Here is a 24,074-nt window from a genome sequence, read left to right on the forward strand (position 1 = left end):
GAGGCGCCGAAATAAGCAATGAGCGAGTTCTCGCGGGAGGAGAACATCGAGCGTGCGCGTCCGGCGTCCCGCCGCGCGTCCGGAAGTGGGCAGCCGCGCCGCTTGTTTCACAACCATCGCGCGCCGCCGCAGGCGCGTCCCAGTTCCTCGCGCACCCGAAGGTCGAGGACACGAGCCTCGCGAAACGCGTCCAGTTCCTGAAGACGCAGGGCGCGCGGCCGGCGCCGCGCGCGCGCGCGGCGCCGCGCGAGACTCCCGCGGGTCGTAGGCATCCCCGAGGACTGCATCGAGGCGGCGATCGTGCGCGCGAGCGGCGGCGACGAGGAGCCCGTCGCCGAGGAGCCGCGACATCGAAAGAAGAAGAAGCGGCTGCGCAAGAAGAAGAAGCGGAGCGTCTCCGACGCGGACGCCATCGCCGACGCGCCGGCGGAGAAGCCGAAGGGCGGCCTCCTCGACCGCGCGACGTGCTTCTTCTGCGCGAAGTGAAGTGTAAGCGGCCCCGTTGTTAGCCGCCCCGCGGGGCCGCCGCGCGGCCGCCTCAGGCCGTCCACTTGCAGATGACGTGCTCCGTGCCGACGAGGGCGTACTCCTCGCCGTCGATGACGACCTCGACGACGTCGTAGTCGCGGAAGCGGACCGAGTCGCCCGCGGCGACGGGCACGGGCCCGCGGCCGCCGCCGCGGAGGAGCTTGCCCGGGCCGACCTGGACGACCTCGCCCGTGAGCGAGATCTTGTCCTGGGCGCCGAGGCCCAGCAGCAGGCCCGACGCCGTCGCGCCGGCGTTCTCCGAGACCTTGACGAGGACGTTCGACCCGATGGGCCGCACCGAGTCGGCCGCGAGGTCGCCCGTCCAGACCATGGACACGTCGCGGTCCTTGAGGAGCGTGTGGTCCGCGTTGTCGTAGCGCACGTTCGCGCCGCTGTAGCGGCCCCACATGACCCGGTCGCCCACGGCGCACTGCACGGGCAGGAGCACGCCCGACTCGGGGTCCTCGCGGCCGGGGCCCGCGGACACGACCTCGCCCGTGCTCGCGGGCTCCGACGCGGACCCGAGGATGATGCCGCCGCCCGACGTGTCCTTGATCGGGTCCACCTTGACGAGCAGGTAGTTGGACAGCGGCTCCAGCGGGCCCTCGACCTCGCGCGCCTCGATGGTGTGCGTCGCCGACCGCCGCGCGACCGCGGGCGCGGCTCGTCGCGTCGTCGCGACCAAGGCGTCGCCGGCGACGGCGAGGAGCGCGAGGAGGCGCAGGGACGGCATTCTTGCACGGCTCGACGCCGACGACGATGGTCGCCGCTCTCGACGTCAAGTGCAACAAAGCCTCAATCAATTCCCGCGCCAATGACGCCGTCTGATTGACGCATTGACGTCCATCACCGCTTAAAGAAGGGGCTGTCGAGGAGGGCGCGCGCCGAGAGGAAGGAGAGGCCCGAGCGCTTCGACGCGTCGTTCGCGTTGAGCGCCGTCGCGAGGAGGTCCCAGCCCGCGCCGTCCTTCGCGTCGAGGAGGTCCACGGCGTTGCGCCAGCCCTCCTCCGCGTCGGCGTAGTCGCGGAGCTTGGCGATGTCCCGGTCGAAGATGTCGTCCCAGAGGCGCTTGAGCGTGTCCTGGTCCGCGGCCGGCGGGTCGACGAGGTCGTCGTCCGCGAGCGCGGGCGACAGGAGCAGCTCGAGGAGCACGTAGCCGAGCGCGTTGAGGTCGTCGTTGATCTCCGCCGCCGTCGCCGCCTCGGAGAAGCCCAGGAACTGGAGCTTCACCTCCAGGAGCGGCGCGTTCGTCGGCAGCACGTTCTTGTCCTGGCCCTTCGAGTCGAGCGCGAACGCCGCCGCGCTCAGCGACCGGTGGCTGAAGCCGCTCTCGTGGAGCCGCGCCAGGGCCTCGACCATGCCCCGGGCGACGGCGCGCACGTAGGAATAGCGCTGGCGGAACGTCCAGGCCGCGCCGCCGCCGCCGCCGAAGCCGAAGCCCCGGCGCGGCGGCGGCGGCGCGTAGAGCGGGTTCCCGCGCGCGGTCTTGGGCCCGCACAGGTTCGCGACGGTCGCCGTGCCGCTCCAGTCGAAGATGAGCCAGGACGCGCCGACCTTGGGCGGCTCCGTGCCGAGGTTCGCGACCCAGGCCTCGACGAAGGCCGGGTCCTGCGCGGCGCCGGACCCGAAGAAGCCGCGCTCGTCGTCGTCGAGCGTGCCCCGCAATGCGACGACGCCCCGGGCGCCGCCGCGCTGCGTCTCGAGCTCGCGCGCCGCGACGGCGGCCGCGGTGCCGCTGTACTCGCGGAGCGCGACGCGCGTGTCCTCGCCGCGAGCCCGCGCGCCCGGGTCGTCGACGGCGGCGAGGAAGAGGCGCACGGGCGGGCCGTCGGCCGCGAAGTCGCGCTTCGTCCGCGCGGGCTGCGCCGGGTCCAGCGGGTTCGCCAGCTCGCCGCTGTACTCCCAGTCCGTCACCTCGACGACGCCGAGCTCGCCGATGAAGCGCTCGAGCGTCACCTCCGCCGCGCGGAACTCGCGCATGGATCGTAGGCGCGTGCGGCGGGCGGGCGGGCGCGGCGGCGCGACGAGCGCGCCGACGAGGGCGGCCGCCAGCGCCAGCGGCACGTGCGCGCACCGACACATCATCACGCCGCAAGAGGCCTGAGTTCAATGAGGTAATGATGCACTGCAACAAGTGGTGTGATTTCGGATTGGTTTCGGTGTTTGCGCCCCCCGCCACGCCCGCGCGATCGAAACAAGCACCGAACCCTCCGCGAGATCGCTCCATCCCCCGCGGCCTCCGCGTGGCGCTGTTAGGTAACGTCGCCCCAAGTCCACTTGTCGTCCCCGGCGTCGGCGGCGAGGTCGTCCGCGAAGCCGCGGAACAGGGTCGAGTCGCGCAGGAGCGCCGCGCACTCGGCGATGCCGCGCTCCGCGACGCGGCGGTCCTCGGGCTCGAGCCGCGCCGCGAGGGCGTTTTCGAGCGCGGGCGCGCCGTCGCGCGGCGCGACGCCGGCGACGGCCGCGAACGTCGCCGCGAACGTCGCCGGCCGCCGGAGGTCGGCGCTAAGCGCGACGCGCGTTCTCGGGAGGTGGCGGCGGATGGCCCGGACGTGGGCCGCGTAGTCGTAGCGCCGCAGGCCGTCGAGGAAGCCCGCGGGGCAGCCGCCGGGTCGCCCGTCGAGGACCGCGCGCGCGCAGGCGCCGAGCGCGCGCGCGCGATCGCGCGGCGTCGCGCCGACGGGCTCCTTGACGAAGACGGACTCGGCGACGCTCCGGCAGGCGATGTCCGCGGGCTCTCGGAGCAGGAGCACGACGTCGAGGCCGGCGCCGTGGTCCGCGGCGACCTGGGCCGCGACGGCCTCCGCGTAGGCGACGAAGCCGCCCCACGCGTCCCCAAAGGTCAGCGGATCCGCGTCGACGCGCGGGCCGGCCGAGGTCCAGCGGCCGGCGTAGTCGTCCAAGTCCCCCGTCGCCGTCGACTGGAAGAGCTCCGACGCGTCGCAGGCCGCGCTCGGGCCGCAGACGCCGCCGCCGAGGCCCCCGGGCCGCGACGCGACGCCGCGGCGGTCGACGAGGCCGACGCCGCCGCCGCCGGGCAGCGCGGCCAGCGCCGCGCGGCCGCGCGCGAGGAAGCCCGGCGGCTGCTGCGCGGGCGCGAAGGACGCGCAGTTGCCCACGGCGCAGAGCTCCTGGAGCTCGGCCACCCTGCCGCGCCAGAAGCGGTACCACTGGTGCTCCTTGCGGCCGCCGTCGTCGAAGCCGTGGCTCACGAGGAGCCGGTGGAGGCTCGTCGTGCCGGAGCCGGCGCAGCACGCGACGAGCAGCGTCGGCTGGGCGTACGCCGTGGCGACGACGAGCGGCCAGAGCATGGCGCTGCCCGCCCTTTGAGAAGTGCAATGACAAGAAGTTGCTTTAGCGAGCCAAAACGCTGCAGCAAAGTTGCAGACGCTCGACGGCGCCTGCGTCGCTGCGCGTCGCCTCTGCACATCTGCGCCTCTGCGCGCGTCTGCTTGCCTCTGCGGCGACCGCGTCGCAGCGATGGTCGCGCTGCGCGTCGCCGTGGCGCCGCCCGTCGAGCCGCACTACGCCGAGCAGCTCCTGCGCAGCGCGCTCGCGTCGGCCCACGGCGCGTCCCTCGCCGACGCCCTCGCCGTCGAGTCCTGCGAGCGCTGCGACGACGCGACGGTCGTCGTCGTCGCCGTCGACGCCGCGCGCGTCGTCGACGTCCGCGGCGCGCTCGCGCTCGCGGGCGGCGACGCCGAGGCGAGCGTCCGCGTCGAGGCCGCGGCGGACGCCGCCGCCGACCTGCCGCCGCGCGACGCCGCGGCGGCGACCGTGCCGCTGCGACCGTCGTCGCAGCTGCTGGTCGAGCTCTGGCGATGACGGCCGCCGCGCGCGCGCCCCATAGGCCAGGTAGTTAAATCCATAGGTGATGGGCAAATGGAGCCGTGTCAAGAGCCGAAGGGCCATCCGGCCGACCTTGATTGCGCCATCGAGCGCCCACGGTGGTCGTACACCGCGACTGAAATGTCAGATCCAGGAGCAGTGGGCCGTCGAGCTCGCCGACTCGTCGGACGGCCGCAAGGCCATCGAGGTGCGGCCGTACCACCCGGTTGCGCGCTCGAATCGATCCGGGGAATCTCGATCTTGGCCGTCGCGTTCTCGCGTCAGATCCCGACGCGCACCTGCGGTTTGTCGCGGCAGACATCCGCGAACTTGATGGCGTTCGGCCTGCGCGACGCGCTCAAGGTGCGGCCGCTGTGGCCGGGATCATCAAGACCACGGGAAAGCTCGCCGACGCGCGCGTCGTCGGCATCGTCAAGTTCAGCAACGCCAAGCCCTACGTCTACACGTCCGCGGCCGAGCTCGAGCACCACAAGGACCTCGCCGGAGTGCGTGTCCGCCGGCGAGGACTCCGGGACCTCCTGGGCCTCAGGCTCTCCGAATCGTCATCCGGCGGCTGTACTTGGCCATGTCCGCGCCGCGCGACGCGGAAGCGGTCCTCCCGCGCCCAGGCGTCGTTGAGCAGCTGGGCCGCGTCGTCGTTGCCCAAGGCCGCCTCGACGCGCCCGATGACCCGAGCCTGAGCCACTCTGGGACTCGAGTGTGGGACCCCCGCCTCGGCTGTGGAGGCATCCGAGCAAGCTCCTCGTGTTCACGACGCTCTCCCGGAGCTCCGCCGCCAGCCGCGCCGCCAGCCGCGCCGCCAAACGACCATGAAGCGGATCTTCGGCGCGAAGAAGTCACTGCCGCCGCCGCCGACGCTCGGCGACGCGAGCGCCAAATTAGAAACGCGCACCGCGGGCCTCGACGAGAAGATCAAGAAGCTCGAGGTCGAGCTCGCCGGCTACAAGGAGAAGCTGAAGAAGGCCAAGGGCCCGGCGGCGAAGACGCTCAAGCAGCGCGCCATGGCCGTGCTCAAGCGCAAGAAGATGTACGAGGCCCAGCGCGACCAGCTCGCGGGCCAGGCGTTCAACGTCGAGCAGACGTCGTTCGCGATCGACTCGGTCAAGGACACGCTGACGACCGTCGACGCGATGAAGGCGGCATCGAAGACGCTCAAGACGGAGTTCAAGAAGGTCGACATCGACCAGATCGAGGACGTGCAGGACGACCTCGCGGACATGATGGAGGACATGAACGAGGTCCAGGACGCGCTGGGGCGGTCGTACGGCATCGGCGACGACGTCGACGAGGCGGACCTGGACGCGGAGCTCGCCTGCCTCGACGACGAGCTCGGCATGGACGAGCTGGGTCTGGAGGACTCGACGCCGGCCTACCTCCAGCCCGCGGACCCGGGGGCTTTGCCCGAGCAGCCCACGAATTTGCCGCCGGCGCCGGACGCGAACCCGGCGGCCGCGGTCGACGAGTTCGGCCTCCCCGTCGCCGCCGCGTAGCAGCGCGGGGTAAGTGTTGTTTAGTCGCGCTCGCCGGAGAAGCGGCGCGCTGGTATTAAACGGCAAGGAAAGGACGGCGCCCCAACATGGTGATTGAGAGCATGACATTTAGTCGCGCTCGCCGTCGTCCCCCTGCGACCCGAAGCCCGTCGACTCCTGCATCATGTTGTGGCCCATCATGTCGAGCCGCCCGGCCGCGTGCGCCGCCATGGCGCCGCCGCCGGCGCCGTAGATACCGGAGAGCCGCGCGATCTGCGCGCGCGCGAGGTACTGGCGCACGAGGCAGTCGCGGTCGTAGATCAATCGCGTCCTCATCCACGACGCGCGCTTCGGATTTCGCACCCAGCCCAGGTAGCGGTCCGCCGCGGACGCGCAGGCGTCCGCCGCCGCCTGCGCGCCCGCGTCGTCGCGGGGGAACCGCACGCAGAGCGCGAGGGGCCCGCCGATCGCGCCGGCGTCGTCGCCTCCGTATTGTCTCCGGCCCTCGACGAGGAGCGCCGCCCAGGGCGACGGAGCGTCCGCGGCCGCGGCCGCGCGCACGCCGTTGCGCCACGATCTCGCCTCGTCGTCGAAGAAGGCCGCGTCGTACTCGGCGCGCAGCGCGGCCTGCGAGAAGGCCGCGCGCGACGCCGGCGGATCGTAGACGCCCGACGGCTCGTAGCCCGCGTCCAATCGGTTCCTAAAGTCGATCTCGACCTCGTAGGACTCGTCGACGACCGCGAGGCGCGCGTAGAGGTGCGGCGCCTCGATGGAAGGGCCGTTCCACGCCACGAGCTCGCCGCCCGCGGTCTCGTCGACCATCGCCGAGGCCCACGCGACGTCGCTTTCCGGCGCCTCGAAGCCGACGACGCGGCCCGTCGCGCCGCCGCCGAGGTCGAAGGTCTCGTCGGAGCAGATCTGCGGCGCGAGCGCGTTCTGGAGCTTCGCGTGCACGCCGAGGATGGTGGCGCCGACGTCCAGCGCGAGCGCCGCGGGCAGCAGCAGTGCGTGCAGCATGGCGAGGGCCGCGCGAGGCGGCATAGCTCGACGGCGCGAGCACGGCTAGCGACGTCGCGAGGCAGAACAGAGACGGCTCGAGAATGGCGTGGCTACGCACGAGCAAGCGCGCAATCCATATCACTCAGACGCTGCAAGTTGAAGGCAAAGAGCCCTAAAAATCGTGAAGCTCGCCCGCTTCCCGCAGACGCGCGCCCTCGGCCAGACCGGCAGGCTCGACTCGGCGTCTGCTAGCGAACTTCGCGCGAGCAAGCCACGACGCGCGGAAAGACGAGAGTGTTACGCGTCTACGCCGAGCTCCCGTCGTCGAGGACGTTGTCGAGCGCGAGCGGCCCCGCGAAGAGGCAGCGCGCGGCCGCGAAGGCCGGCCGCGGCGGCTTGCGCGACACGGCGAGCGCCGCGGCGGCGACGTTGCCCGCGAGGCAGGCGGCGCCCGCGGCCTCGAGGGCCGTGAGGTCGACGTCGCCGACGCCGAGCTGCGCGAAGAGCTGCGCCGTCGCGGGCGCGCCCGGCACGGCCAGGAGCGCCAGCACGAGCACGGCGTAGGCGCGGCCCGCGAGGCCCAGCGACGCCGGCGCGAGCACCGCGGGCCAGACCTTCTTCTCAACGGGCTTCGGCGGCGCGGCGGGCCGCGCCGCCTTCTCGCGCATCGCTTGTTCCAGACGGAGCGCCCCCGCCGACGGCGCGGCGCCGCGCTCCGCCCGCCGCGCCTCCTTGGCCGCGCGGTCGAGCTTGATCTGCGTCGCGTTGAGGGCCGCGATGGCCGCGAGCTTGTCCTCCTTGGAGCCGCCGAGCGAGACCGCGCGCTGCGGGCCGTCGCGGACGTAGTCGTCGCTCTGCTCCTTGGGCTTCTTCGGCAGCGAGTAGGCCACGCCCAGGGACCGCGACACGGCCACGTAGCCGCCGCAGTCCATGATGGGCTCGATGAGCGACCCGTAGCCGAACTTCTGCAGCTCCGTGTACGAAAGCGCGTCGCCGGACTCGTCGTCCTCGCTCTCCTTGGGCAGCAGCGACTCGAGGGACAGCATGGCGTTGCCCGCGCGCCAGACGGGGTTGCTCGTCGCCGCCTCGCGCGCCGCCGCCGCCGGGTCGACGACCTCGCCGGAGGCGATGACGCGCTCGCGCTCCGCGAGGTAGGCGCGGATGTCGCCCTCGAGCGCCGCGGGGACGCCCTCGGCATAGAGGCGCAGCATGCGCGTCCGTGGTGCGCGCGGCGGCGCCCAGGCCGTCGCCACGGCGGCGAGCACGAGGGCTGCAATCGTGCGCGACACGGCCATGCTCTGCGGCAATCTTCAAGGACGTCTTCAACGAGAGCTTCAAGCGCGCGAGAGGTCCCAGACTGCGAGGAGGAAACTTGAGTGGGCACGAAAGCATTACCAAGGTAGGTGGATTTCAAGTAGAGCTGCGCCCCCGCCCCCTACGCGAGGACGCCCGTCGTGACGTGCGTGTTGATGCCGCAGGTGCCGTCGCCGCGCTTGATGCGGAAGTAGCCGTCCTCGCCCCACTTGGCGCCCCAGGAGTTCTTGACCGTCCAGTAGTCCTTGCCGCCGTCCGTGCCGTAGCCGACGGCGAGGACCGCGTGGTCGAGCTTGTCCTTGCTGCAGAGCATGGGGCTGTAGACGCCCTTCTTGTAGAACTGGAGCTTCTGGGCGTTGAGGACGACGGAGAGCGGGCCCGTCGCCGCGAGCGCGGCGGCGATCTCCGCCTCGTCCGTCGAGATCGCCTTCCAGGACGCGACCTCGACGGCGAAGCCGTCCTTGGACTCGCAGTAGCCCTTGGGGCCCTGGCCCAGGGTCGTGTTCGCCTCGCAGTAGAGCGGAATGCCCGCGTCGTCGTTCGTGTGGTCGCCGCAGATCTTGACGCTGTAGCCGTCGACCATGCAGGGCAGGCAGTAGCCGGGCTTCCCGTAGTCGATGACCGAGCAGTAGGGCATCTCCGCCTCGGACCGCAGGCCGCCTGCGGAGGGCGACGATGCGCGACCGAAAAACCAAAAGATCGACGGACGCCGCGGGGCGCCGGCGTCCATCAGGTATTCGAAGGCGAGGTAGGGCCAGCCGCCGAACTCGCCGCAGTCCGCCTGGTCCGCCGTCGCGTTGGAGTTCTTGTCGCACTCGAGGATCTGCTCCACGGACAGGTCCGTCGCGTTCTCCCCGGACTTTATCGCGGCCTGGCCCTCGAGGTTCTGGACCGTGCTGAAGATCCAGCAGGTGCCTGCGCGCGCGGAAGGGTCGAGGGACGCGACGCGGGGAGCGCGACGCACCGAGGCTGCCCTGGTCGCGCACGGCCGTCACCGCGCCCTCGTCGCGCCAATCGACGGCGTCGGGCGCGTCGCCGGCCGGGACCGCGAGGCGCGGCGCCGCGGCGAGGTCCGGCGGCGCGCGGCCCTCGCCCATGAGGCGCTGGGCGCGGAACTCGTCCGCGGACAGGTCGCCGAACGCGTTCATCGCGTAGGTCGCCCCGTCCTCGGGGTCGTCGTTCAGCGCGGCGATGGCGGCCGTGTTCTCGACGAAGACGGCGAGGCGCGCCTCGAACTCGGCCGCGCCCTCGTAGGTGCGGCCGTGGGCCGCCATCCAGGCGCGGAAGGCGGGCTCCGAGGCCGCGGCCGTCGACGCGAGGAGCAGGGATTTAAGTAGCATAATGTATTCTCGCGAGTCGGGCTGCTGGTCTGCGGCATCGTCGGCTCCCACAAAATCAACATTGTTCTCAGTGAAGCGGCGGCAGCCACCCACACAGCCGGGCTGCTCTCGTCGACGCCGCTGTCGTCGTCGTCCGCCGCCGTCCGCCGCCGCCGCCGCGCGCGCCCGCCGGCGGCGCGGGCGTCGCCGCGGCGTCCGCGACCGCGACGGCCATGGTGTCGGCGGCCCTCGCCTGGGAGCTCGTGGTGACGGCGCTGCTCTGCGCGTCGGTGGCGACGTGCATCCTGCTCGACGCGGCGTCGATCTACAAGGTCCTGCAGAAGATCCGGCTCTACGTCTACGGCGCCCTGCTCATGGTCTTCGGGCGCGACAAGCGCTGGACGCGGCGGCCGCTCGACACCGCGACGCTCGCGGCGCTCGGTCCCACGAAGACGAAGCGGATCATCTTCATCCGCCACGGCGAGAGCGAGTGGAACCTCATCTTCAACAAGGGGCCGAAGCCCCTGCTGCCCTTCAAGGCGATTTTGGGTTTGGTGCGCGAAATCAAGATGTTCTTCGCGCTCGACATGGGCTCGGTGCTGTACGATTCGCCGTTGAACCAGGAGGGCCTCGAGCAGGCGCAGGAGCTCGCGTCGCTGCTCCGGGGCGACGCGGACTGGGGCGACGTGCCGGACCCGGCCCAGCGCGACGCCGACGCCGCGACGCTGCGGGGCGGGGCCGACGCGCCGCTCAGTAGCGTCGTCGCGAGCAGCAACCTGCGGCGCGCGCTGCAGACGTGCGCGCTCGCGCTGCAGGCGCGCGTCGGCGCGAAGCGCGCCGAGGACCGCGTCCACGTGCTCAACTGCCTCCAGGAGGTGTCGACGAACATCGACACGATCTCGCTCGTGCCGCCGGGCGCGCTGCCGCAGCTCCCGCGCGTGCCGGCCGCGCTCCAGGCGCCCGAGAGCTTCGACCTCACGATGCAGGGCGGCAACAAGAACGTGCGCGCCTACGGCCAGCAGCGCCTCGACGCCTTTGCCGAGTGGGCCTTCACGCGGCCCGAGGACTGCGTCATCGTCGCGGGCCACAGCCTCTTCTTCCAGTACTTCTTCAAGGAGTACCTCCCGAGCGACGTCGACCACGTGTCGAAGAAGTTCAAGGTCGCCAACGGCGGCATCGTCGCCTGCGTCCTCGAGAAGGGCCAGCTCTCCACGGGCCGCGAGGTCCTCGCCGTGAAGCCCGAGTCCATCGCCACGGTCCACAAGGGCTTCGACCTGAAGAAGAAGACCAAGGAGAAGAAGGCGTAGGAGGCCCGGTGGGGGGCGTTCCCTGCGGTCTAAGGCGCCTTAGGAGCCCCGGTCTCCGGCGTGCTCTCGGGCTCGGACTCGGGCAGGACGTACTCGTAGAGCTCGAGCTCCGTGTCGTAGGCGCGATGGTGCGCGGGGTTCACGTAGGGCGAGTCCTCGCGGAAGTCGTGGAGCAGCGCCTCGGGCGACGCCGCGCGCATGACCTTGTAGTGCAGGTGGCTCCGGTCGCGGCCCTCCGTGACGAAGGGCACGTAGGTGAGCTGGATCTCCGCGACGGTGTCGACGGCCGCGGCGCCGTCGGCCTCGCGCATGAGGAACGTCCGGCAGCACTTCGCGAGCGTCGCGTCCCAGGTGCTCTGCGACTCGATGTAGGTCGCCCAGAGCTTGCCCGCGCCGTCGCGGAGGTCCGCGAGCGTCGCGGGCGCGCGGAACAGCACGTTGACGAGGATCGCCGCGTAGCCGTAGGCGGCCCTGCGCGCGGCCGCCGCGGCCTCCGTCGCCGCAAAGCCGTTCTTCACGCGGAGCACGGGGAAGGCTTGCTTTAGTAGCTCCAGGTTCGCGAGGACGGCGTCCGTGGAGTCGCCCGCGACCATGGCGCGGACGACGTCCGCGGCCCGCGCGGTCCGCGGCGGCGGCTCGGCCGCGTACTCGTGGTCCGCCTGGGCAGCAAAAGAGTGATTCAACATAGCTTAAACGTGAGTGTTTCGCGCGCGCGTAGTCCGGAAAAGCATCCACGCTTCGAGACCGCTCCGAGAGATGATCGCTCGTCCAAAAATCAGCCAAAACGAGTGAAAATCGGCCGAGATAGGAGCCTTTGAAGTTGGGAATTTCGCTCTCTTTTGCTGCCCTGTGGTCCGCCTTCTCGACGACGCGCGATATCTTCTTCACGGCGCCGACGGCCACGTCCCGGCCCGGGAAGGTCTCCTCGACGGCGCGCCGGAAGTACTTGCGGACCGCGGCGCCGAGCATCGCGCAAAAGTGCGCGTAGGCGAGGTCGCACGCGTCCGCGTCGAGCGTCGACGCGCCGAGCTCTTTCGCGCCGCGTGCCTCGAGCCAGGCCCGGAAGCCGCGGCAGAGCGTCGAGTGGTCGTCCGTGCGTAGAGCGGCACCCGACGCGTCCGGCGCGGCGCCGAGGCTGGAGGCGAGCGACCGGGACGCGTAGATCCGGTCGAGCTCGCCTCGGATCTTCTCGAGGCGATGCGCCGACGCCGCGCGCGCGAGGAGGAAGGTCCAGTAGTCGGCGCCGCAGGCCGCCGTGTTCATGTTGAACCGCTCGAGGAACCACTTCTTCGCGACGGCCTTGGCGGGTTCCGAGTACTCGACGGCGCCCGTCGCCTACGGAACGCGTCGGTGGAATTTCCCGGTCGACATCTCTCGAAACACGCCGCCCGTCGCGAGGAGCGCGACGACCCAATCCGCGACCTCGTAGTACGACGCGTCGACGTCGACGTCCGCGTCCGCGGCGAAATCCCAGGCCTCCCGCACCTTGGCGCTCCGGCCCCGCACGTTCGCGGCCATCTTCTGCCGCACGTCGACGCCCGCGACGACGGGGTCCTCGAAGAAGTCCGCGTGCAGGAAGTCGAGCGTCGCCGTCGTTCCGTCCGTCGACGCGCAGATCGCGGGCCAGAGGAACGCGCCGCGCTTCGCGTAGACGCGGTCGCCGGCGGCGGGCGCCTTGGCCTGCGGCCGGTAGGCGACGAGCGCGGCGCAGAGCTCGGCGCTCGGCGCCGCGGCCTCGTCGCGCCACCGGTCGCCCGCGCCGGCCCTGGCGACGACGGCGTCGACGACGGCGCGGAGGCCGCTCTTCGCCGCGGCGCTCTGGCTGCGCACGGCGCAGAGCGCCACGAAGAGCGCCTCGCGCCGCGACGACCCGTCGCCCGAGTCCGCCGTCGCCGTTTCGATGACCTGTTCCATGTCCGCCTGCCAGGCGCTTTGGGTGAAGCCCTTCCGGGTGTCATCCTGCGCGCCCGTGACGAGGGCGACCACCGTCTCCGGCGGCACGTCCGCGGGCACGGAGGCGCCGGCGCCCATCACACCACGGCTATGGCGCCCGCACAATGCCCGGCTGCGGTGGGCTGCCTCGTCCGAAGAGCGTGCGAGGTTGCGAGTTTCGGGGGCTGCAATGCGTCCTCAACGTTGATGCGCCTCCGGCTTGGATTGCTCTGCGAGATGGTCCGTCTCTCTGCGCTATAAGCTACGCGTTCAGAACCTTACCATGCAGATTGACGATTCTCTCTGGCAGGACTGTCATGGGCTACCTTGCTGGGCGCCCTGGTCCGTCGACAGTACGACCAGCGGCCGCTGGAAGTACTTTCCGGCGCACCTGCTAGCGCCGGAGGAGTGCCCGCGGAAGCATGCATGGCTGCCGCTCGACGGAGCGGGAGACATGTGCCTTGTTGAGTGGGACGACGGCACGTCCAAGCTAAACATTCTACCTCGAGAGCTCATACTTTCGCGTTTCGACGGTGATGGACCCGAGCCGGCGCTGCCGCGGCCGTCGTTGGAGAAACGGGAACAAATAATGAAATGCGGCTATCAGGAACATTGGCTCGAGCCGATCGACGTGCCCGAGCCGTCGCCGCCCGCGCCCGCGCCGACGCCGCCCGCGCCGGCGACGGCGCCGCCGCGGCGCCCCCGCGCGCCCGCGGCGCCCGCGCCGACGCCGCGCGCGCGGGCCTCGGACGCGCCGCCGCCGTTCGTCGCCGACGGCGCGCAGCCGCTGAAGCGGCCGCGCCACCGCGAGCCGGCGCCGGCCCACGCCGCGCCGCCGCGCGCCGCCGCGCCGCCGCCGCCTCGGCCTCGGCCGCCCGTCGCGGAGCCCGCGCGCCCGGCCGCCGCGCGGCCCGCGCCGCCGCCGCCGGCCCGCGACGCGCCGCACGTCGCCGCGCCGCACGTCGCTCCGCCGCCGCCGCCGCGTCGCGCCGCGCCGCCCGCCGCCGCGCCGCGCGAGCCGCCCGCGCGGCCGCCGGTCGCCGAGCTCCGCGTCCGGGTGCCCCGCGACTTCGCGGCGCCGGGATCCGGCCCCTACGGCTCCATCACGCCCGAGGAGCTACGCGCCATGGAGCTCGTCCCGCGCGACGCGCCGTGCACCGTCGTCGACGACGCCACCGGCGACGTGCTGCTCCGCGTCGCGCCGATCGCGGCGCGGAGCGACGCGGCGCGGCTCTCCGCGCGCGTCGCCAAGTTGTTCGTCGCGCGCGCGGCGTTGGTGGATCCGACGCAGCGTTCCCACCCGGGCCGCTATTATTCTCACGGCATCGCGCGGACGGTCAACGATTCGGGGAAGCTCGCGTACTACGGCCCGTTGCGAACCCGCGCGCATTTCCGCCACGCGAAACAGTTCCACCAGGAGCTGCAGGTCCAGATCGCCAGGAAGCTGGCGGAGCTCATGGGCGAGGCCGAGCGCGCCTTTGGCCGCGACGTCACGGCTGAGCTCGACGAGGTCGCCTCGCTCCGCGCCGCCTACGACGGCGACCGGCTCCCTACGTCCGCGGCGTTTAGCATCGGCCTGAACAACGCATATCATCGCGACCGCGGCGACGTACGCGACGGTCCGCTGTCGTGGACGACGATCGTGTCCATCGACCTCGGCGCCGTGCTGGCCGACGACCCCTGCGCCTACGTTCCCGCGAGGCGGAGCGCGAAGGCGCCGTCGCGCGCGGGCGACGGCGCCTACCGGGACGAGTTCGAGCGCTTCGTCGAGGACCGCTACCGCGAGCACGTCGAAGGTCGCGGCGGCTCGACGCCGCCGATCTGGCAATTCAGCGTGAACCGCGCGGTCGCCGTCGACCTCCGGGGCCGCGGCCGCGGCGTCTTCCTCCGGCTCCAGGCCGGCCGGCATCACCACGGGACGACCCTGCGGGGCGACTCCTACGCCGCCGACCTGCTCTGCGGCTTGGCCATCTACTCCTCGGCCCCCGTCGTCGGGCCCATGAAGACGCGGCGCGCGGAGCACTACGAGGCCATCGCGAACGAGCCCGAGCTCGGCGAGACCGAGTTCGTCGCCGACGCCCCCGAGGACGACCTCCCCGCCGGCGCCGAACCGGACTCCGAGTCGGAACGCGACGCGTCGGACTCCGACTAAGGTGCCCCTTAGACGCGGCGGGCGGACGATGCGTGCGGCGGCGCGCCTACTCGTCGGAGAAGATGTCCTCGTCGGGCTCGGCGAAGCAGGAGAGGAGCGCGTCGAGCTGGATGCCCTTGGCCGACGTCTCCTTGCGTTTCTGGTTGTGCGCGTTCGGCGCGAACGTCGCGTTCGCGGCGTCGGCGGACGGGAGGAGGAGGCCGCCCGGCGGCGGGCTCTTGGCGAGGCCCGCGGCGGCGGCCGCGTCGATGCCGAGGACCTCGGCGAGGAGGTCGAGGGGCACGCGCTCGAAGGTCTGGGACAGGAGGTCGAGGAGGTAGCGGCGGACCGCCGCGGTGAAGCCCGGCACGAGGTCCGCGACGGCCTTGGCGCCGACCTTCTCGCGCGCGGCGGCCCAGAACTCGGCGAACTTGGACGCCTCGAGGAGCGCGTCGCAGGCGGCGAGCTTCGCCGCCAGGGGGCACCGCTCGACGAGCGCCTCGGGCACGACGTAGAGCAGGCTCGTGAGGTCGCCCGCGGGCCGCGCCATCATGGCCTTGGCGAGGACGAGGGCCAGCACCTCGTCGCTACACCTCGCGGGCGTGAACTGGTAGAGCTTCATGAGCGCCTTGTTCGCCAGGGCGTCGTAGGTCTTGCCGCTCACCTGGGCGGCGACGTAGGACTCGAGCACGGGCACGGACGCCTCGGCGTACTGCTCCGCGGACCCGAGGAGGGCCTCGATCTTCTCCGGCCGCGACAGCGGCGCGCAGGCGGCCTCGATCTCGACCGCGACCATGGTGTTGAGGGCGGCGGGGGCGCGACGAGCTACACCTCGAGCTCTAAAATCGCCGACAGCTCGCGAGCTGAGCCAGTGTTTGCCGGGTTGCAGCCCGTGTTTGCCCCCCAGCCCAAGCTCTCCGGCCATGGCCATCGGATTCCGCCCGTCGTCGCGTACCGCGCCAATCGCATAAGCCTCGGTACGAGCACGCATCCACGCGAGAGCTCCGGAAAAACGAAGACCATGCTGTCCCTCTGCCCCTGCGTGCGCGACGACCGCGCCGAGGTGGCGCAGCGCGCCGCCGAGCTCGTGAAGAACCCGCTGCCGGCCATGTCGGGCGGCGCGGACACGCGGAAATTCGGCGACCCCGTCGAGGGCTGGCTGCAGCGCGTCGTCGACGGCGACGAGTGCGAGGCCGTCTGGTGCTGCTTGCGCGAGCGCCACCTGTACTACTACGCGAAGCAGCCGCGGAAGGGCGCGCCGCGCAAGCCCCTGGGCTACGTGGACCTGCGCGAGGGCGCGCGGCTGCGCGACGGGGAGAAGACCGTCGCCAAGGCGAGCGGGCGCGGCCTCGAGTCGTTCCACTCCGCGACGCCGGACGCGGCGACGGACTCCGGCGCGTCGTTCTTCGGCGCGTTCTTCGGCGACGGCGACGCGCTCCAGTTCTCCGTGCGCGAGGGCACGTCGCTCCTCAACGCGACCTTCGTGTGCGACGGCGCGCCCAAGCACCGGCTCTGGCTCGCGGAGCTCGCGGCCGCCGTCGACGGCCGCGTGCACCGGTCCGCGCAGCACCGGGGCCACGCGCCGCCGCCGCCGCCGCCGCCGTCGGCGGCGCGCCGGTTGACGCGCAGCGCGTCGAGCGGCGCGGAGCGGGCCTCGAATGAAAGCTTCGGCGACGACGCGTACCACGTGGACCTGCCGACGCTCGCGGGGCCGCTCCGGAAGAAGGCCATCGGCCGCGGCGTCATCCTGTCGAACCGCAAGGGCTGGAAGGACCGCTGGTTCAAGCTCGAGGGCGGCGTGCTGCGCTACTACAAGGACGACACGTATCGGCCGGAGTCGATGAAGGGCGAGGTCTGCCTCGCGGGGTGCTCCGTGGCCCGGGGCACCGCGGACGACCGGAAGAAGGTCGACCCGAAGCGGCTCTGCGTCACGCTGCCCGAGGGCCGCTACCTCAAGCTCGCGGCGCGGAACGAGGCCGACGCCGAGGCCTGGACGGGCGCGATCTGCGACTCCATCGCGATCCTCGCCGCGCGCGCGAGGCGCGGCGGCGAACGCGCGTCGCCCGCGCCCCGGGATTCGCCGCGCAAGGCGGCGGGCCTGGGCATCGGCGAGGCGCCGCACCACCGGCGCCCGCTGATCTACGGCGCCGACCTCGAGGGCAAGTCGCTGGCGAAGCGCCGCGCGGAGCGCGACGCGGTCCTCGCCGACGGCGCCGTCGACGCCGCGGGCGCGCGCGCGATCAAGCGCGCCATGGCCGCCGCGCGGGAGCGCGCGGCCTTCCTGTTCTCGCCCGACGGCGGCGATCTGGACGCGGAGCTCGAACGAAAGCTCCTGGACGCGTTCGCGCCCGAGGTCCACGAGGCGGGCGACGTCGTCGTCTGGCAGGGCGACTGGGGCGACGCGTACTACGCCGTCGAGAGCGGCGCCGTGGAGATTCTCGTGGACGGGTCGCGGCCGGACCGCATGGCGCCGATCACGTCCGGCGGCGGCTTCGGGGAGCTCGCGCTCGCGCTCGGCACGCGGCGCGCGGCGACGGCGCGGTGCGTCGTCCGGGCCAAGGTCTGGAGCCTCACGCGGTCCCGGTACCGGTCCACGCTCGGCGCCGCGGCCCACGCCTCGCGCAAGGGCCGCGTGGAATTCCTGCGGTCCGTCGAGCTCTTCAAGATCCTCAGCGACACGGCCCTCGAGAAGCTCGCGGGCGCGTTGACCGAAAAAGTCTACGCGGGCGGCGCGGTCCTCATCAAGGAGGGCGAGGTCGGCGACGCTTTTTACGTCGTCAACGTCGGCGTCGTCGAGGTGACGACGAAGGCCGGGTTCCGGGGCGCGCTCGAGACGGGCGCGGGCTTCGGCGAGAAGGCGCTGCTCGACGACGCGCCGCGCGCGGCCACCGTGAAAGTCAAGTCGTCGAGCGCGTCCATGCTCGTGCTCAACAAGAAGCAGTTCCTGTCGATCGTCGGCCCCGCGCGCGCCGTCGTCGAGAACGCGACGCGCGCGCGGCTCCTCCGGCGCGTGAAGCTCTTCGGCGACGCGCTCAGCGACGCGAAGATCGACGGCCTCGCGCGCGTCATGAGCGAGGCGTCCGTGGACCGCGGCGCCCACGTGCTGCGCAAGGGCGACATCGGCGACGCCTTCTACGTGCTGAAGCGGGGGAGAGTCGGGGTCGTCGACGACAAGGGCGCGCTCGTCGCGGAGCTCGGCGAGGGCGCGTACTTCGGCGAGACGGCCATCCTCAAGGACACGCCGCGGAACGCGGACGTCGTCGCTTTGGAGCCCTGCGGTTTATTGAAGCTGACGCGCGACGACTTCGTGAAGCTCCTGGGCCCGCTCGAGGACGCGCTGAACGCGGAGGCGGAGCGGCGCCGCGCGGACCTCGAGCGGTCGAACAGGCTCAAGAGCGGGCTCAAGAATTTCGGCAACACGGTCGCCGCGGGCTTCGTCGCGTCGCGCGACGCGCTGCGGAGCCGCGCGCGGACGCTGAAGGCGGCGTCCGCCGGCGACGACGCGGACGCCGCGTACGACGACGGTTTGGGACCCTTCGGGCGGCCGGGCGCGGCCCACGGCGGCACGATTCGCGTGGGCTTCCGCGCGCCGGGCTGCGCCGTCGACTTTGGCAAGCTCGTGGAGCTCGACTGGCCCCGGGCCGAGGGCGCGGGCGCCGGCGGGCGCGCGCAGCTCGTCCGCGACGACTCCGGCGGGTTCTACACGCTGCGCATCGTCTCGAAGCGCAAGGTCTTCGCCAAGAGCTGGGACCAGGGCTTGTTGCGCGAGCGCGCGATCCTGACGTCGAAGATCGGCGAGAGCCCCTTCGTCGCCCGGTGCCTCGCGACGGGCTCGAATAGGGCCAAGTGCGTCGTCTTGGCGGAAGCGTTGCCCGGCGGCGACCTCTACGGCCTGCTGCACGAGCCGGGCGACGACCTCGACGCGCACCACCTCTTCGGCGGCGACACGCCGGCCGTGCGCTACTACGCCGGCTGCGCTTTACGGGGCGTCGAGCATTTGCATTCCCACGGCGTCGCGCACCGCGCGGTCGCGCCCGAGCACCTCTGGATCGACGCGCGGGGCGCGCTCAAGCTCCACGAGCTGCCCTGCGCCGTGCGCCTGGCCGCGGCGGACCGCACGAACACGCTCTGCGGCGTGCCCGAGTACGTCGCGCCCGAGGTCGTCCTCGCCGCGGGCCACGACCACGCCGTCGACCTCTGGGCGCTCGGCGTTTTGGTCTTCGAGCTCGTGTCGCGGCGCGCGCTCTTCGCGCGGAGCGGCGACACGCCCGCGCGCCTCTTCGCGCGCGTCGTCGACCCGGGCAAGACGCTCAAGTCCGTCTGGTCCGCGACGTCCAACTACGCGGCGCTCGTGACGGGCCTCGTGAAGCCGCGACCCGCGGAGCGCCTCGGCGCGAAGCACGACGGCTTCGCCGAGCTCTGGGACCACAAGTTCTTCCGCCACGTCGACCCGACCCGCGACCTCGGGCCGGACAGGGCGCCCTGGACGCCGCCGCGGTTGCAGGGCGCGAAGGACTCGCCCAACGACCCGCTCCAGCACGACGACGACGACGACGACGACGACGAGCTCCCGCTCCCGCCCCTCTCCTTCCTGCCCGGGTACTAGGAGGAGTCGAGCTGAGCATCTTGAAGGAAAGTTGCAGCATCCCTTTTATTGATCGATGACGAGGCTGGTCCTCCCGCGGCAGGCGTGCAGCGCAGCAATGCATTGCCGTGCGTTCAGCGCGATGCATCGCCGCGCGTCGCAGCGCGCACTGAGCACGCGCGGTCCAACGATCGCGGTGCACGGCGGCGCCTGGGCCATCCCCGACGACCTGCGCCAGGCGAGCCTCGACGGCGTCGGCCGCGCGACAGCTTTGGGCTGGGAGGCACTCACGAGCAACGGCAGCGCCGTCGACGCCGTCGAGGCGGCCGTGCGCTACCTGGAGGAAGATCCGGCCTTCGACGCGGGCCGCGGCGCGGTGCTCACGTCCGCGGGCACGGTAGAATTGGACGCGGTCATCATGGACGGCCGCGACCTGTCCGCGGGCGCCGTCGCGTCGCTGGGGCCCGTGCTCAACCCCGTGTCCGTGGCGCGCGCGGTCATGGAGCGCTCGGAGCACGTGCTGCTGTGCGGCGCGGGCGCGGACGCCTTCGCGCGCGAGATCGGCGTGGAAGCTTCGTCGGCCGACGATCTCGTGACGGCCGCGGCGCGCGAGGAATACGAGCAGATGAAGACCTACCCGACGACCGTCGAGACGCTCTTCAACGCGCGCGCGCAGCTCGGCCACGACACCGTCGGCGCCGTCGCCGTCGATGCGGACGGTAACGTCGCCGCTGCGACTTCCACCGGCGGCATCACCTTCAAAAGACCGGGCCGCGTCGGCGATTCGCCGATCCTCGGCAGCGGCTGCTTGGCGGACAACGCCACGGGCTGCATCTCGACGACGGGCCACGGCGAGTCCCTCATGCGTTTTACGTTCGCGAGCCGCTGGGCCGCGGCCGTCGACGGCGGCGCGGCGCCCGACTCCGCGCTCGCGGCGCAGCTGCGGGCCATGCTCGACCGCCTCGGCGGCTGCGGCGGCGCCGTCTGCGTCGACGCCACCGGCGCGCCGGGCATCGCCTTCTCCACGGAGCGCATGGCCTGGGGCTACCGGTCCGCGGGCTCCGGCGGCGTCCGCCACGGCGTCGACCGCGACGCCGGCGCCGCCGACGTGCTTGTCGTCGACCCGGCGGCCGGGGCGATTTGGGTCGACTAACCACTTTGGTTACGTCGCCACGCCCCGGGCTCTCTAGAAGAGCCCCGTGTCGAACTTCTCGGAGACGTCCACCAAATAGTCGCGGTGGGCCTCGACGTTGTACATGTAGTCGTGCAGATTCTTGCCGAGGTAGAGGAGCAGCTGGGCCTCCTCGGGCGAGCAGATGTCGCCCTCGGGCACGTCGTCGTCGCGGCAGTCCGCGCAGTACATGTTCGACCAGAAGTACTCGGCCTCGTCCGTCTCCTCGTGGAGGAGCTCGAGGTCGTCGCGCGCCTCGACGAGGGCGAGCTCGCGCGCCTCGAGCATCTCGAGGAGCGTCGTCTCGGCGCCCTTGGGCTGGAAGGTCTGCGTCGACGACCCCTCGATGCGGTGCATCGTCGTCGCGATCTCGTCGAAGTTCGCGGAGATCTCGCGGCGCATGTCCTCGAAGGGGTCCTCGCCGGGCGCGCGGCACTTGTCGACCCAGTCGAGGATGCGGCTCACGTGCTCCTCGAGCTCCGCCTCCTGCCGCGCCTCCTCCTCCTCGGCCTCGGCCTCCTCGCCGAGCTCGAAGTGGTCGTCGAGCGGGTGCGCGACGCGGCCGTCGGCCTTCACCTTCGCGTTCCCGTCGGCGACGACGAGGGCCTTGGAGGGCGACGCCCCGGCGCAGGGGTGGTCCGCGTTCTCCTGGAAGTCCTTGAGCTCGTCGAGCGGGTGCGCGTACTTTTGCATCGCGTCGCCCTTGCCGCTCGGCTTCTTCACGAGGACGCCGCCGTTCTCCTTGTCCTGCTTGCGGTGCTTGCGGCTCTTGCGCTTCCGCCGCTTGACCTCCTTCTTCGCCGCCTCGCGGAGCACGCGCTCCGCGTCCTCGCGCTCCTCGGTCATCGCCGCGTAGCGCTTCTGGAGTTTGGCCATGCGCTCGAGGAGGAGCTCGATCTTGTCCTTCTTCTCCGCGAGCTGCTCCGTGAGGTCGCCGACGGCGCGCCGCGTCTGCTCGAAGTTCGCCGGCATGCCGCCCGTGAGCATGTGGGCCGGCAGCTCCCAGGCGGGCGGCTCGTCGTCGTCGAAGTCGCGCGAGTCCGCCCGGCCCCCGCCGCGCGTCACCGTCGGCGACAGCGCCTCCTGGTACATCTCGTCCATGATGGCCAGATCATCCTCGTCGAAGAGCGGGTTCACGGGGTTCTCCAGCAGCAGCGACGACATCGTCCCGAGATCAAACGGTGATCGATGGGCTGCCAGGACCGTTTGAAAGCGAGTTTGCCCTTCCGAACGTCCCGCAAACACGAATATGATCATGCGATGAGATGCGCAATTTTGTGGGCTGCCGCCGCCGCAGCTCGGCTCTGCGGCGACGGCCAGCTCCAGTCCTCCGGCTACTGCTGCGCGGCGAGCTGCGGCGACGGCTGCGGCGCCTGCGACCGCGGCGCCGGCTGCTGCGCGGATGCGGCGACGTCGCCCTGGTGCGTCGAGAGCGCCGACGTCGCCTGCTTCGTGCCGCCCGGCGAGCCCGAAGCGCAAAACGTCACCTTCCCGCCGGAGGTGGCGCCGTCGGCCGAGGCCATGCGCGACTTCGCGGCGTACGCGGGCGTCGTCAGCGCCGAGCCGTGCGCGTTCGAGCTCGGCCGCGAGGTGTCCGTGACGCTCACCTACGGCGATAACCGCGTGCTCACGGCGCAGCCGCACCAGCGGGGCGATCTCGACCGCTTCCGCGACTTCGCGAGCGTCGCGCGGCTCTGCGAAGAGGCCGTCGGCGCGTCCGGCGTCGCGCCCGCGATCCTGTCGGTCACGGACTCCGTGGCCTACTTCCTCGAGTGGTGGCACCTCGCGGCGAACCGGGGCGGCTACGCGCGGCGCTTCGCCTACCGGAGCTTCGTCTGGTTCGGCGCGCTGCCGCCGCGGCTCGCGCGGACGGGCGCGGCGTGCCGGCGGTCGCGGTACGGCGAAGACCAGTGGCGCAAGCGCGAGCCCGCGTCGGTGCACTACGCCAAGGTCGCCGGCGCCCTCGCCGTGCTCGAGCGCGACGACGTCAGTTGTTTGCTCTACGTCGACATGGACGCGCTCTTCGACCCCGCCGCGCTGCGCTTCGTCGCGCTCGACGCGGCGACGGCCGTCTCGCGCGCGTACGCGGCGAGATCCGTCGTCTTCGCCGAGGGCGACGCGGACCGGCGCTGGCGCGTCATCGGCGACATCTTCTTCGCGCGCAACGACGCCTGGGCGAAGCGGTTCCTGGCCCTCTGGCTGAGCCACCGCTGCGGCTTCAAGGACCAGTACCCGCTCTGGCACGCGGTCCTCTCGTCCGCGGAAGAGGCGGGCTGCCTCGCCTACGGCGGCGAGATCTACGCCCAGGAGTACTGGGCCGCGCGGGACTTGGACCTGCCCTTCGACGCGACGCGCTGCGCCGGCTTCCGCCTCGACAACGGCAACGTCGACCGCGGCGCCGGGCTGAACGCGACGATGGCGACGCCGGGCTTCCCGGGCTGCCCCGCGACGCACCTCGCCTTCGCCCACAAGATCAAGCGGAACCGGCTCGCCACGCCCTGCGTCCGCGGCTTCATCTCCCACCTCACGGACAACAAGCACCAGATCCACCGCAACTACGCCGGCCTCGACGACGGCGCGAGGCACCGCGCCGCGCTCCGCGCGTCGGCGATGAAGATGTCCCTGGGTGCGATCGGCCTCGACGAGCAGGACCCCCTCGCGGACCACGCGCGGCCCGCCGGCGCCGGCTGCTGCGTCGACGGCACGTCCCGCTGCGCCCATTGGACGAGCTGTAGATGATGTTTGTGAGTGAAGGGCAACATAAACTTTGCTGCCGTACGGTTGTTTCACCCTTCTGGCCAGCGCGGACGCCCATCAGCACTGCCCAATCTGGGAATTCCACACGTGCGATGATGATGCTCGGCGACGAGTCGAAGTCGGACCCGCCGCCCGTCGATCCCGTCGCGGCGAAGATCGCCGCCTACGACCAGGGGCAGCCGCCGACGGCCAACACGGTGCCGGTCGTCGCCGCCGTCGAGGTGCCCCAGCAGGCGCCGGCGTGGCCCCAGGGCCCGCCGGCGTCGGACAAGCAGGTCGTCTGCGCCGACGCGGCGCTGCGGGGCTCCGCCGGCGTGCTCCTCATCTTTTCGCTGATCACGTTCTGCGTCGGCGCGGCCGCGGCGCACAACACGGCGGACTTGTGGCGCGGCCCGCTCGTCGTCTGGGGCACGTGCCCCCAGCTCATCTACGCCACCGTCGCCCTGACGGCGCTGGCGACGCGGTGCGAGATGGGCAAGACGTCCTACCTCTACGCCGCCGCGGGGGGGCTCATCATCCCCCTCTTCTTTTCCATCTTCTCGCTGTCGGTCGCGTCGGCGCACACGCGCGCGCTCGCGCGCCTCGACGACTGCACTTCCGGCGACGCCTTCTCCTTCGCGCTCGGCAAGGAGGCGAGCCGGAAGGTGGGCTTCAACCCCCAGTACATGTACAAGGAGTCGAGCCACCTCTGGTACCAGGGCTACTGCGACTTC

The 24,074-nt window shown here is 72.0% G+C and overlaps 6 protein-coding genes across 6 annotated transcripts; 4 read left to right on the forward strand and 2 right to left on the reverse strand.

The window, feature by feature from the left end:
* Window positions 1–538: 538 nt before the first annotated feature.
* Window positions 539–3,839, reverse strand: AURANDRAFT_63307 (hypothetical protein; the record flags this gene model as incomplete). Its single annotated transcript, XM_009037467.1, has 3 exons — window positions 539–1,262; window positions 1,379–2,628; window positions 2,790–3,839. The coding sequence occupies 3 exons, from the start codon at window positions 3,837–3,839 to the stop codon at window positions 539–541; spliced, it is 3,024 nt and encodes a 1,007-aa protein (XP_009035715.1).
* A 1,347-nt stretch (window positions 3,840–5,186) lies between these two features.
* AURANDRAFT_6377 (hypothetical protein) lies at window positions 5,187–5,810 on the forward strand (the record flags this gene model as incomplete). Its single annotated transcript, XM_009037134.1, has 1 exon — window positions 5,187–5,810. A coding segment is annotated over one exon (624 nt), but the record flags the coding sequence as incomplete, so codon positions are not given.
* A 2,470-nt stretch (window positions 5,811–8,280) lies between these two features.
* AURANDRAFT_53321 (hypothetical protein) lies at window positions 8,281–10,086 on the reverse strand (the record flags this gene model as incomplete). The annotated part of the gene is made up of 4 exons (XM_009037466.1): window positions 8,281–8,646; window positions 8,782–8,819; window positions 8,868–9,074; window positions 9,124–10,086. The coding sequence occupies 4 exons, from the start codon at window positions 9,497–9,499 to the stop codon at window positions 8,281–8,283; spliced, it is 987 nt and encodes a 328-aa protein (XP_009035714.1).
* Window positions 10,087–17,153: 7,067 nt separating this feature from the next.
* On the forward strand, window positions 17,154–18,188 carry AURANDRAFT_12971 (hypothetical protein; the record flags this gene model as incomplete). Its single annotated transcript, XM_009037416.1, has 2 exons — window positions 17,154–17,662; window positions 18,002–18,188. Coding segments are annotated over 2 exons (696 nt in total), but the record flags the coding sequence as incomplete, so codon positions are not given.
* A 360-nt stretch (window positions 18,189–18,548) lies between these two features.
* Window positions 18,549–19,454, forward strand: AURANDRAFT_24007 (hypothetical protein; the record flags this gene model as incomplete). The annotated part of the gene is made up of 1 exon (XM_009037417.1): window positions 18,549–19,454. A coding segment is annotated over one exon (906 nt), but the record flags the coding sequence as incomplete, so codon positions are not given.
* Window positions 19,455–19,575: 121 nt separating this feature from the next.
* On the forward strand, window positions 19,576–20,586 carry AURANDRAFT_24129 (hypothetical protein; the record flags this gene model as incomplete). The annotated part of the gene is made up of 1 exon (XM_009037418.1): window positions 19,576–20,586. The coding sequence occupies one exon, from the start codon at window positions 19,576–19,578 to the stop codon at window positions 20,584–20,586; it is 1,011 nt and encodes a 336-aa protein (XP_009035666.1).
* Between the last annotated feature and the right edge of the window lie 3,488 nt (window positions 20,587–24,074).

The sequence above is a fragment of the Aureococcus anophagefferens genome (genome assembly GCF_000186865.1).
Source record: "Aureococcus anophagefferens unplaced genomic scaffold AURANscaffold_6, whole genome shotgun sequence".
Lineage (NCBI taxonomy): Eukaryota > Pelagophyceae > Pelagomonadales > Pelagomonadaceae > Aureococcus > Aureococcus anophagefferens.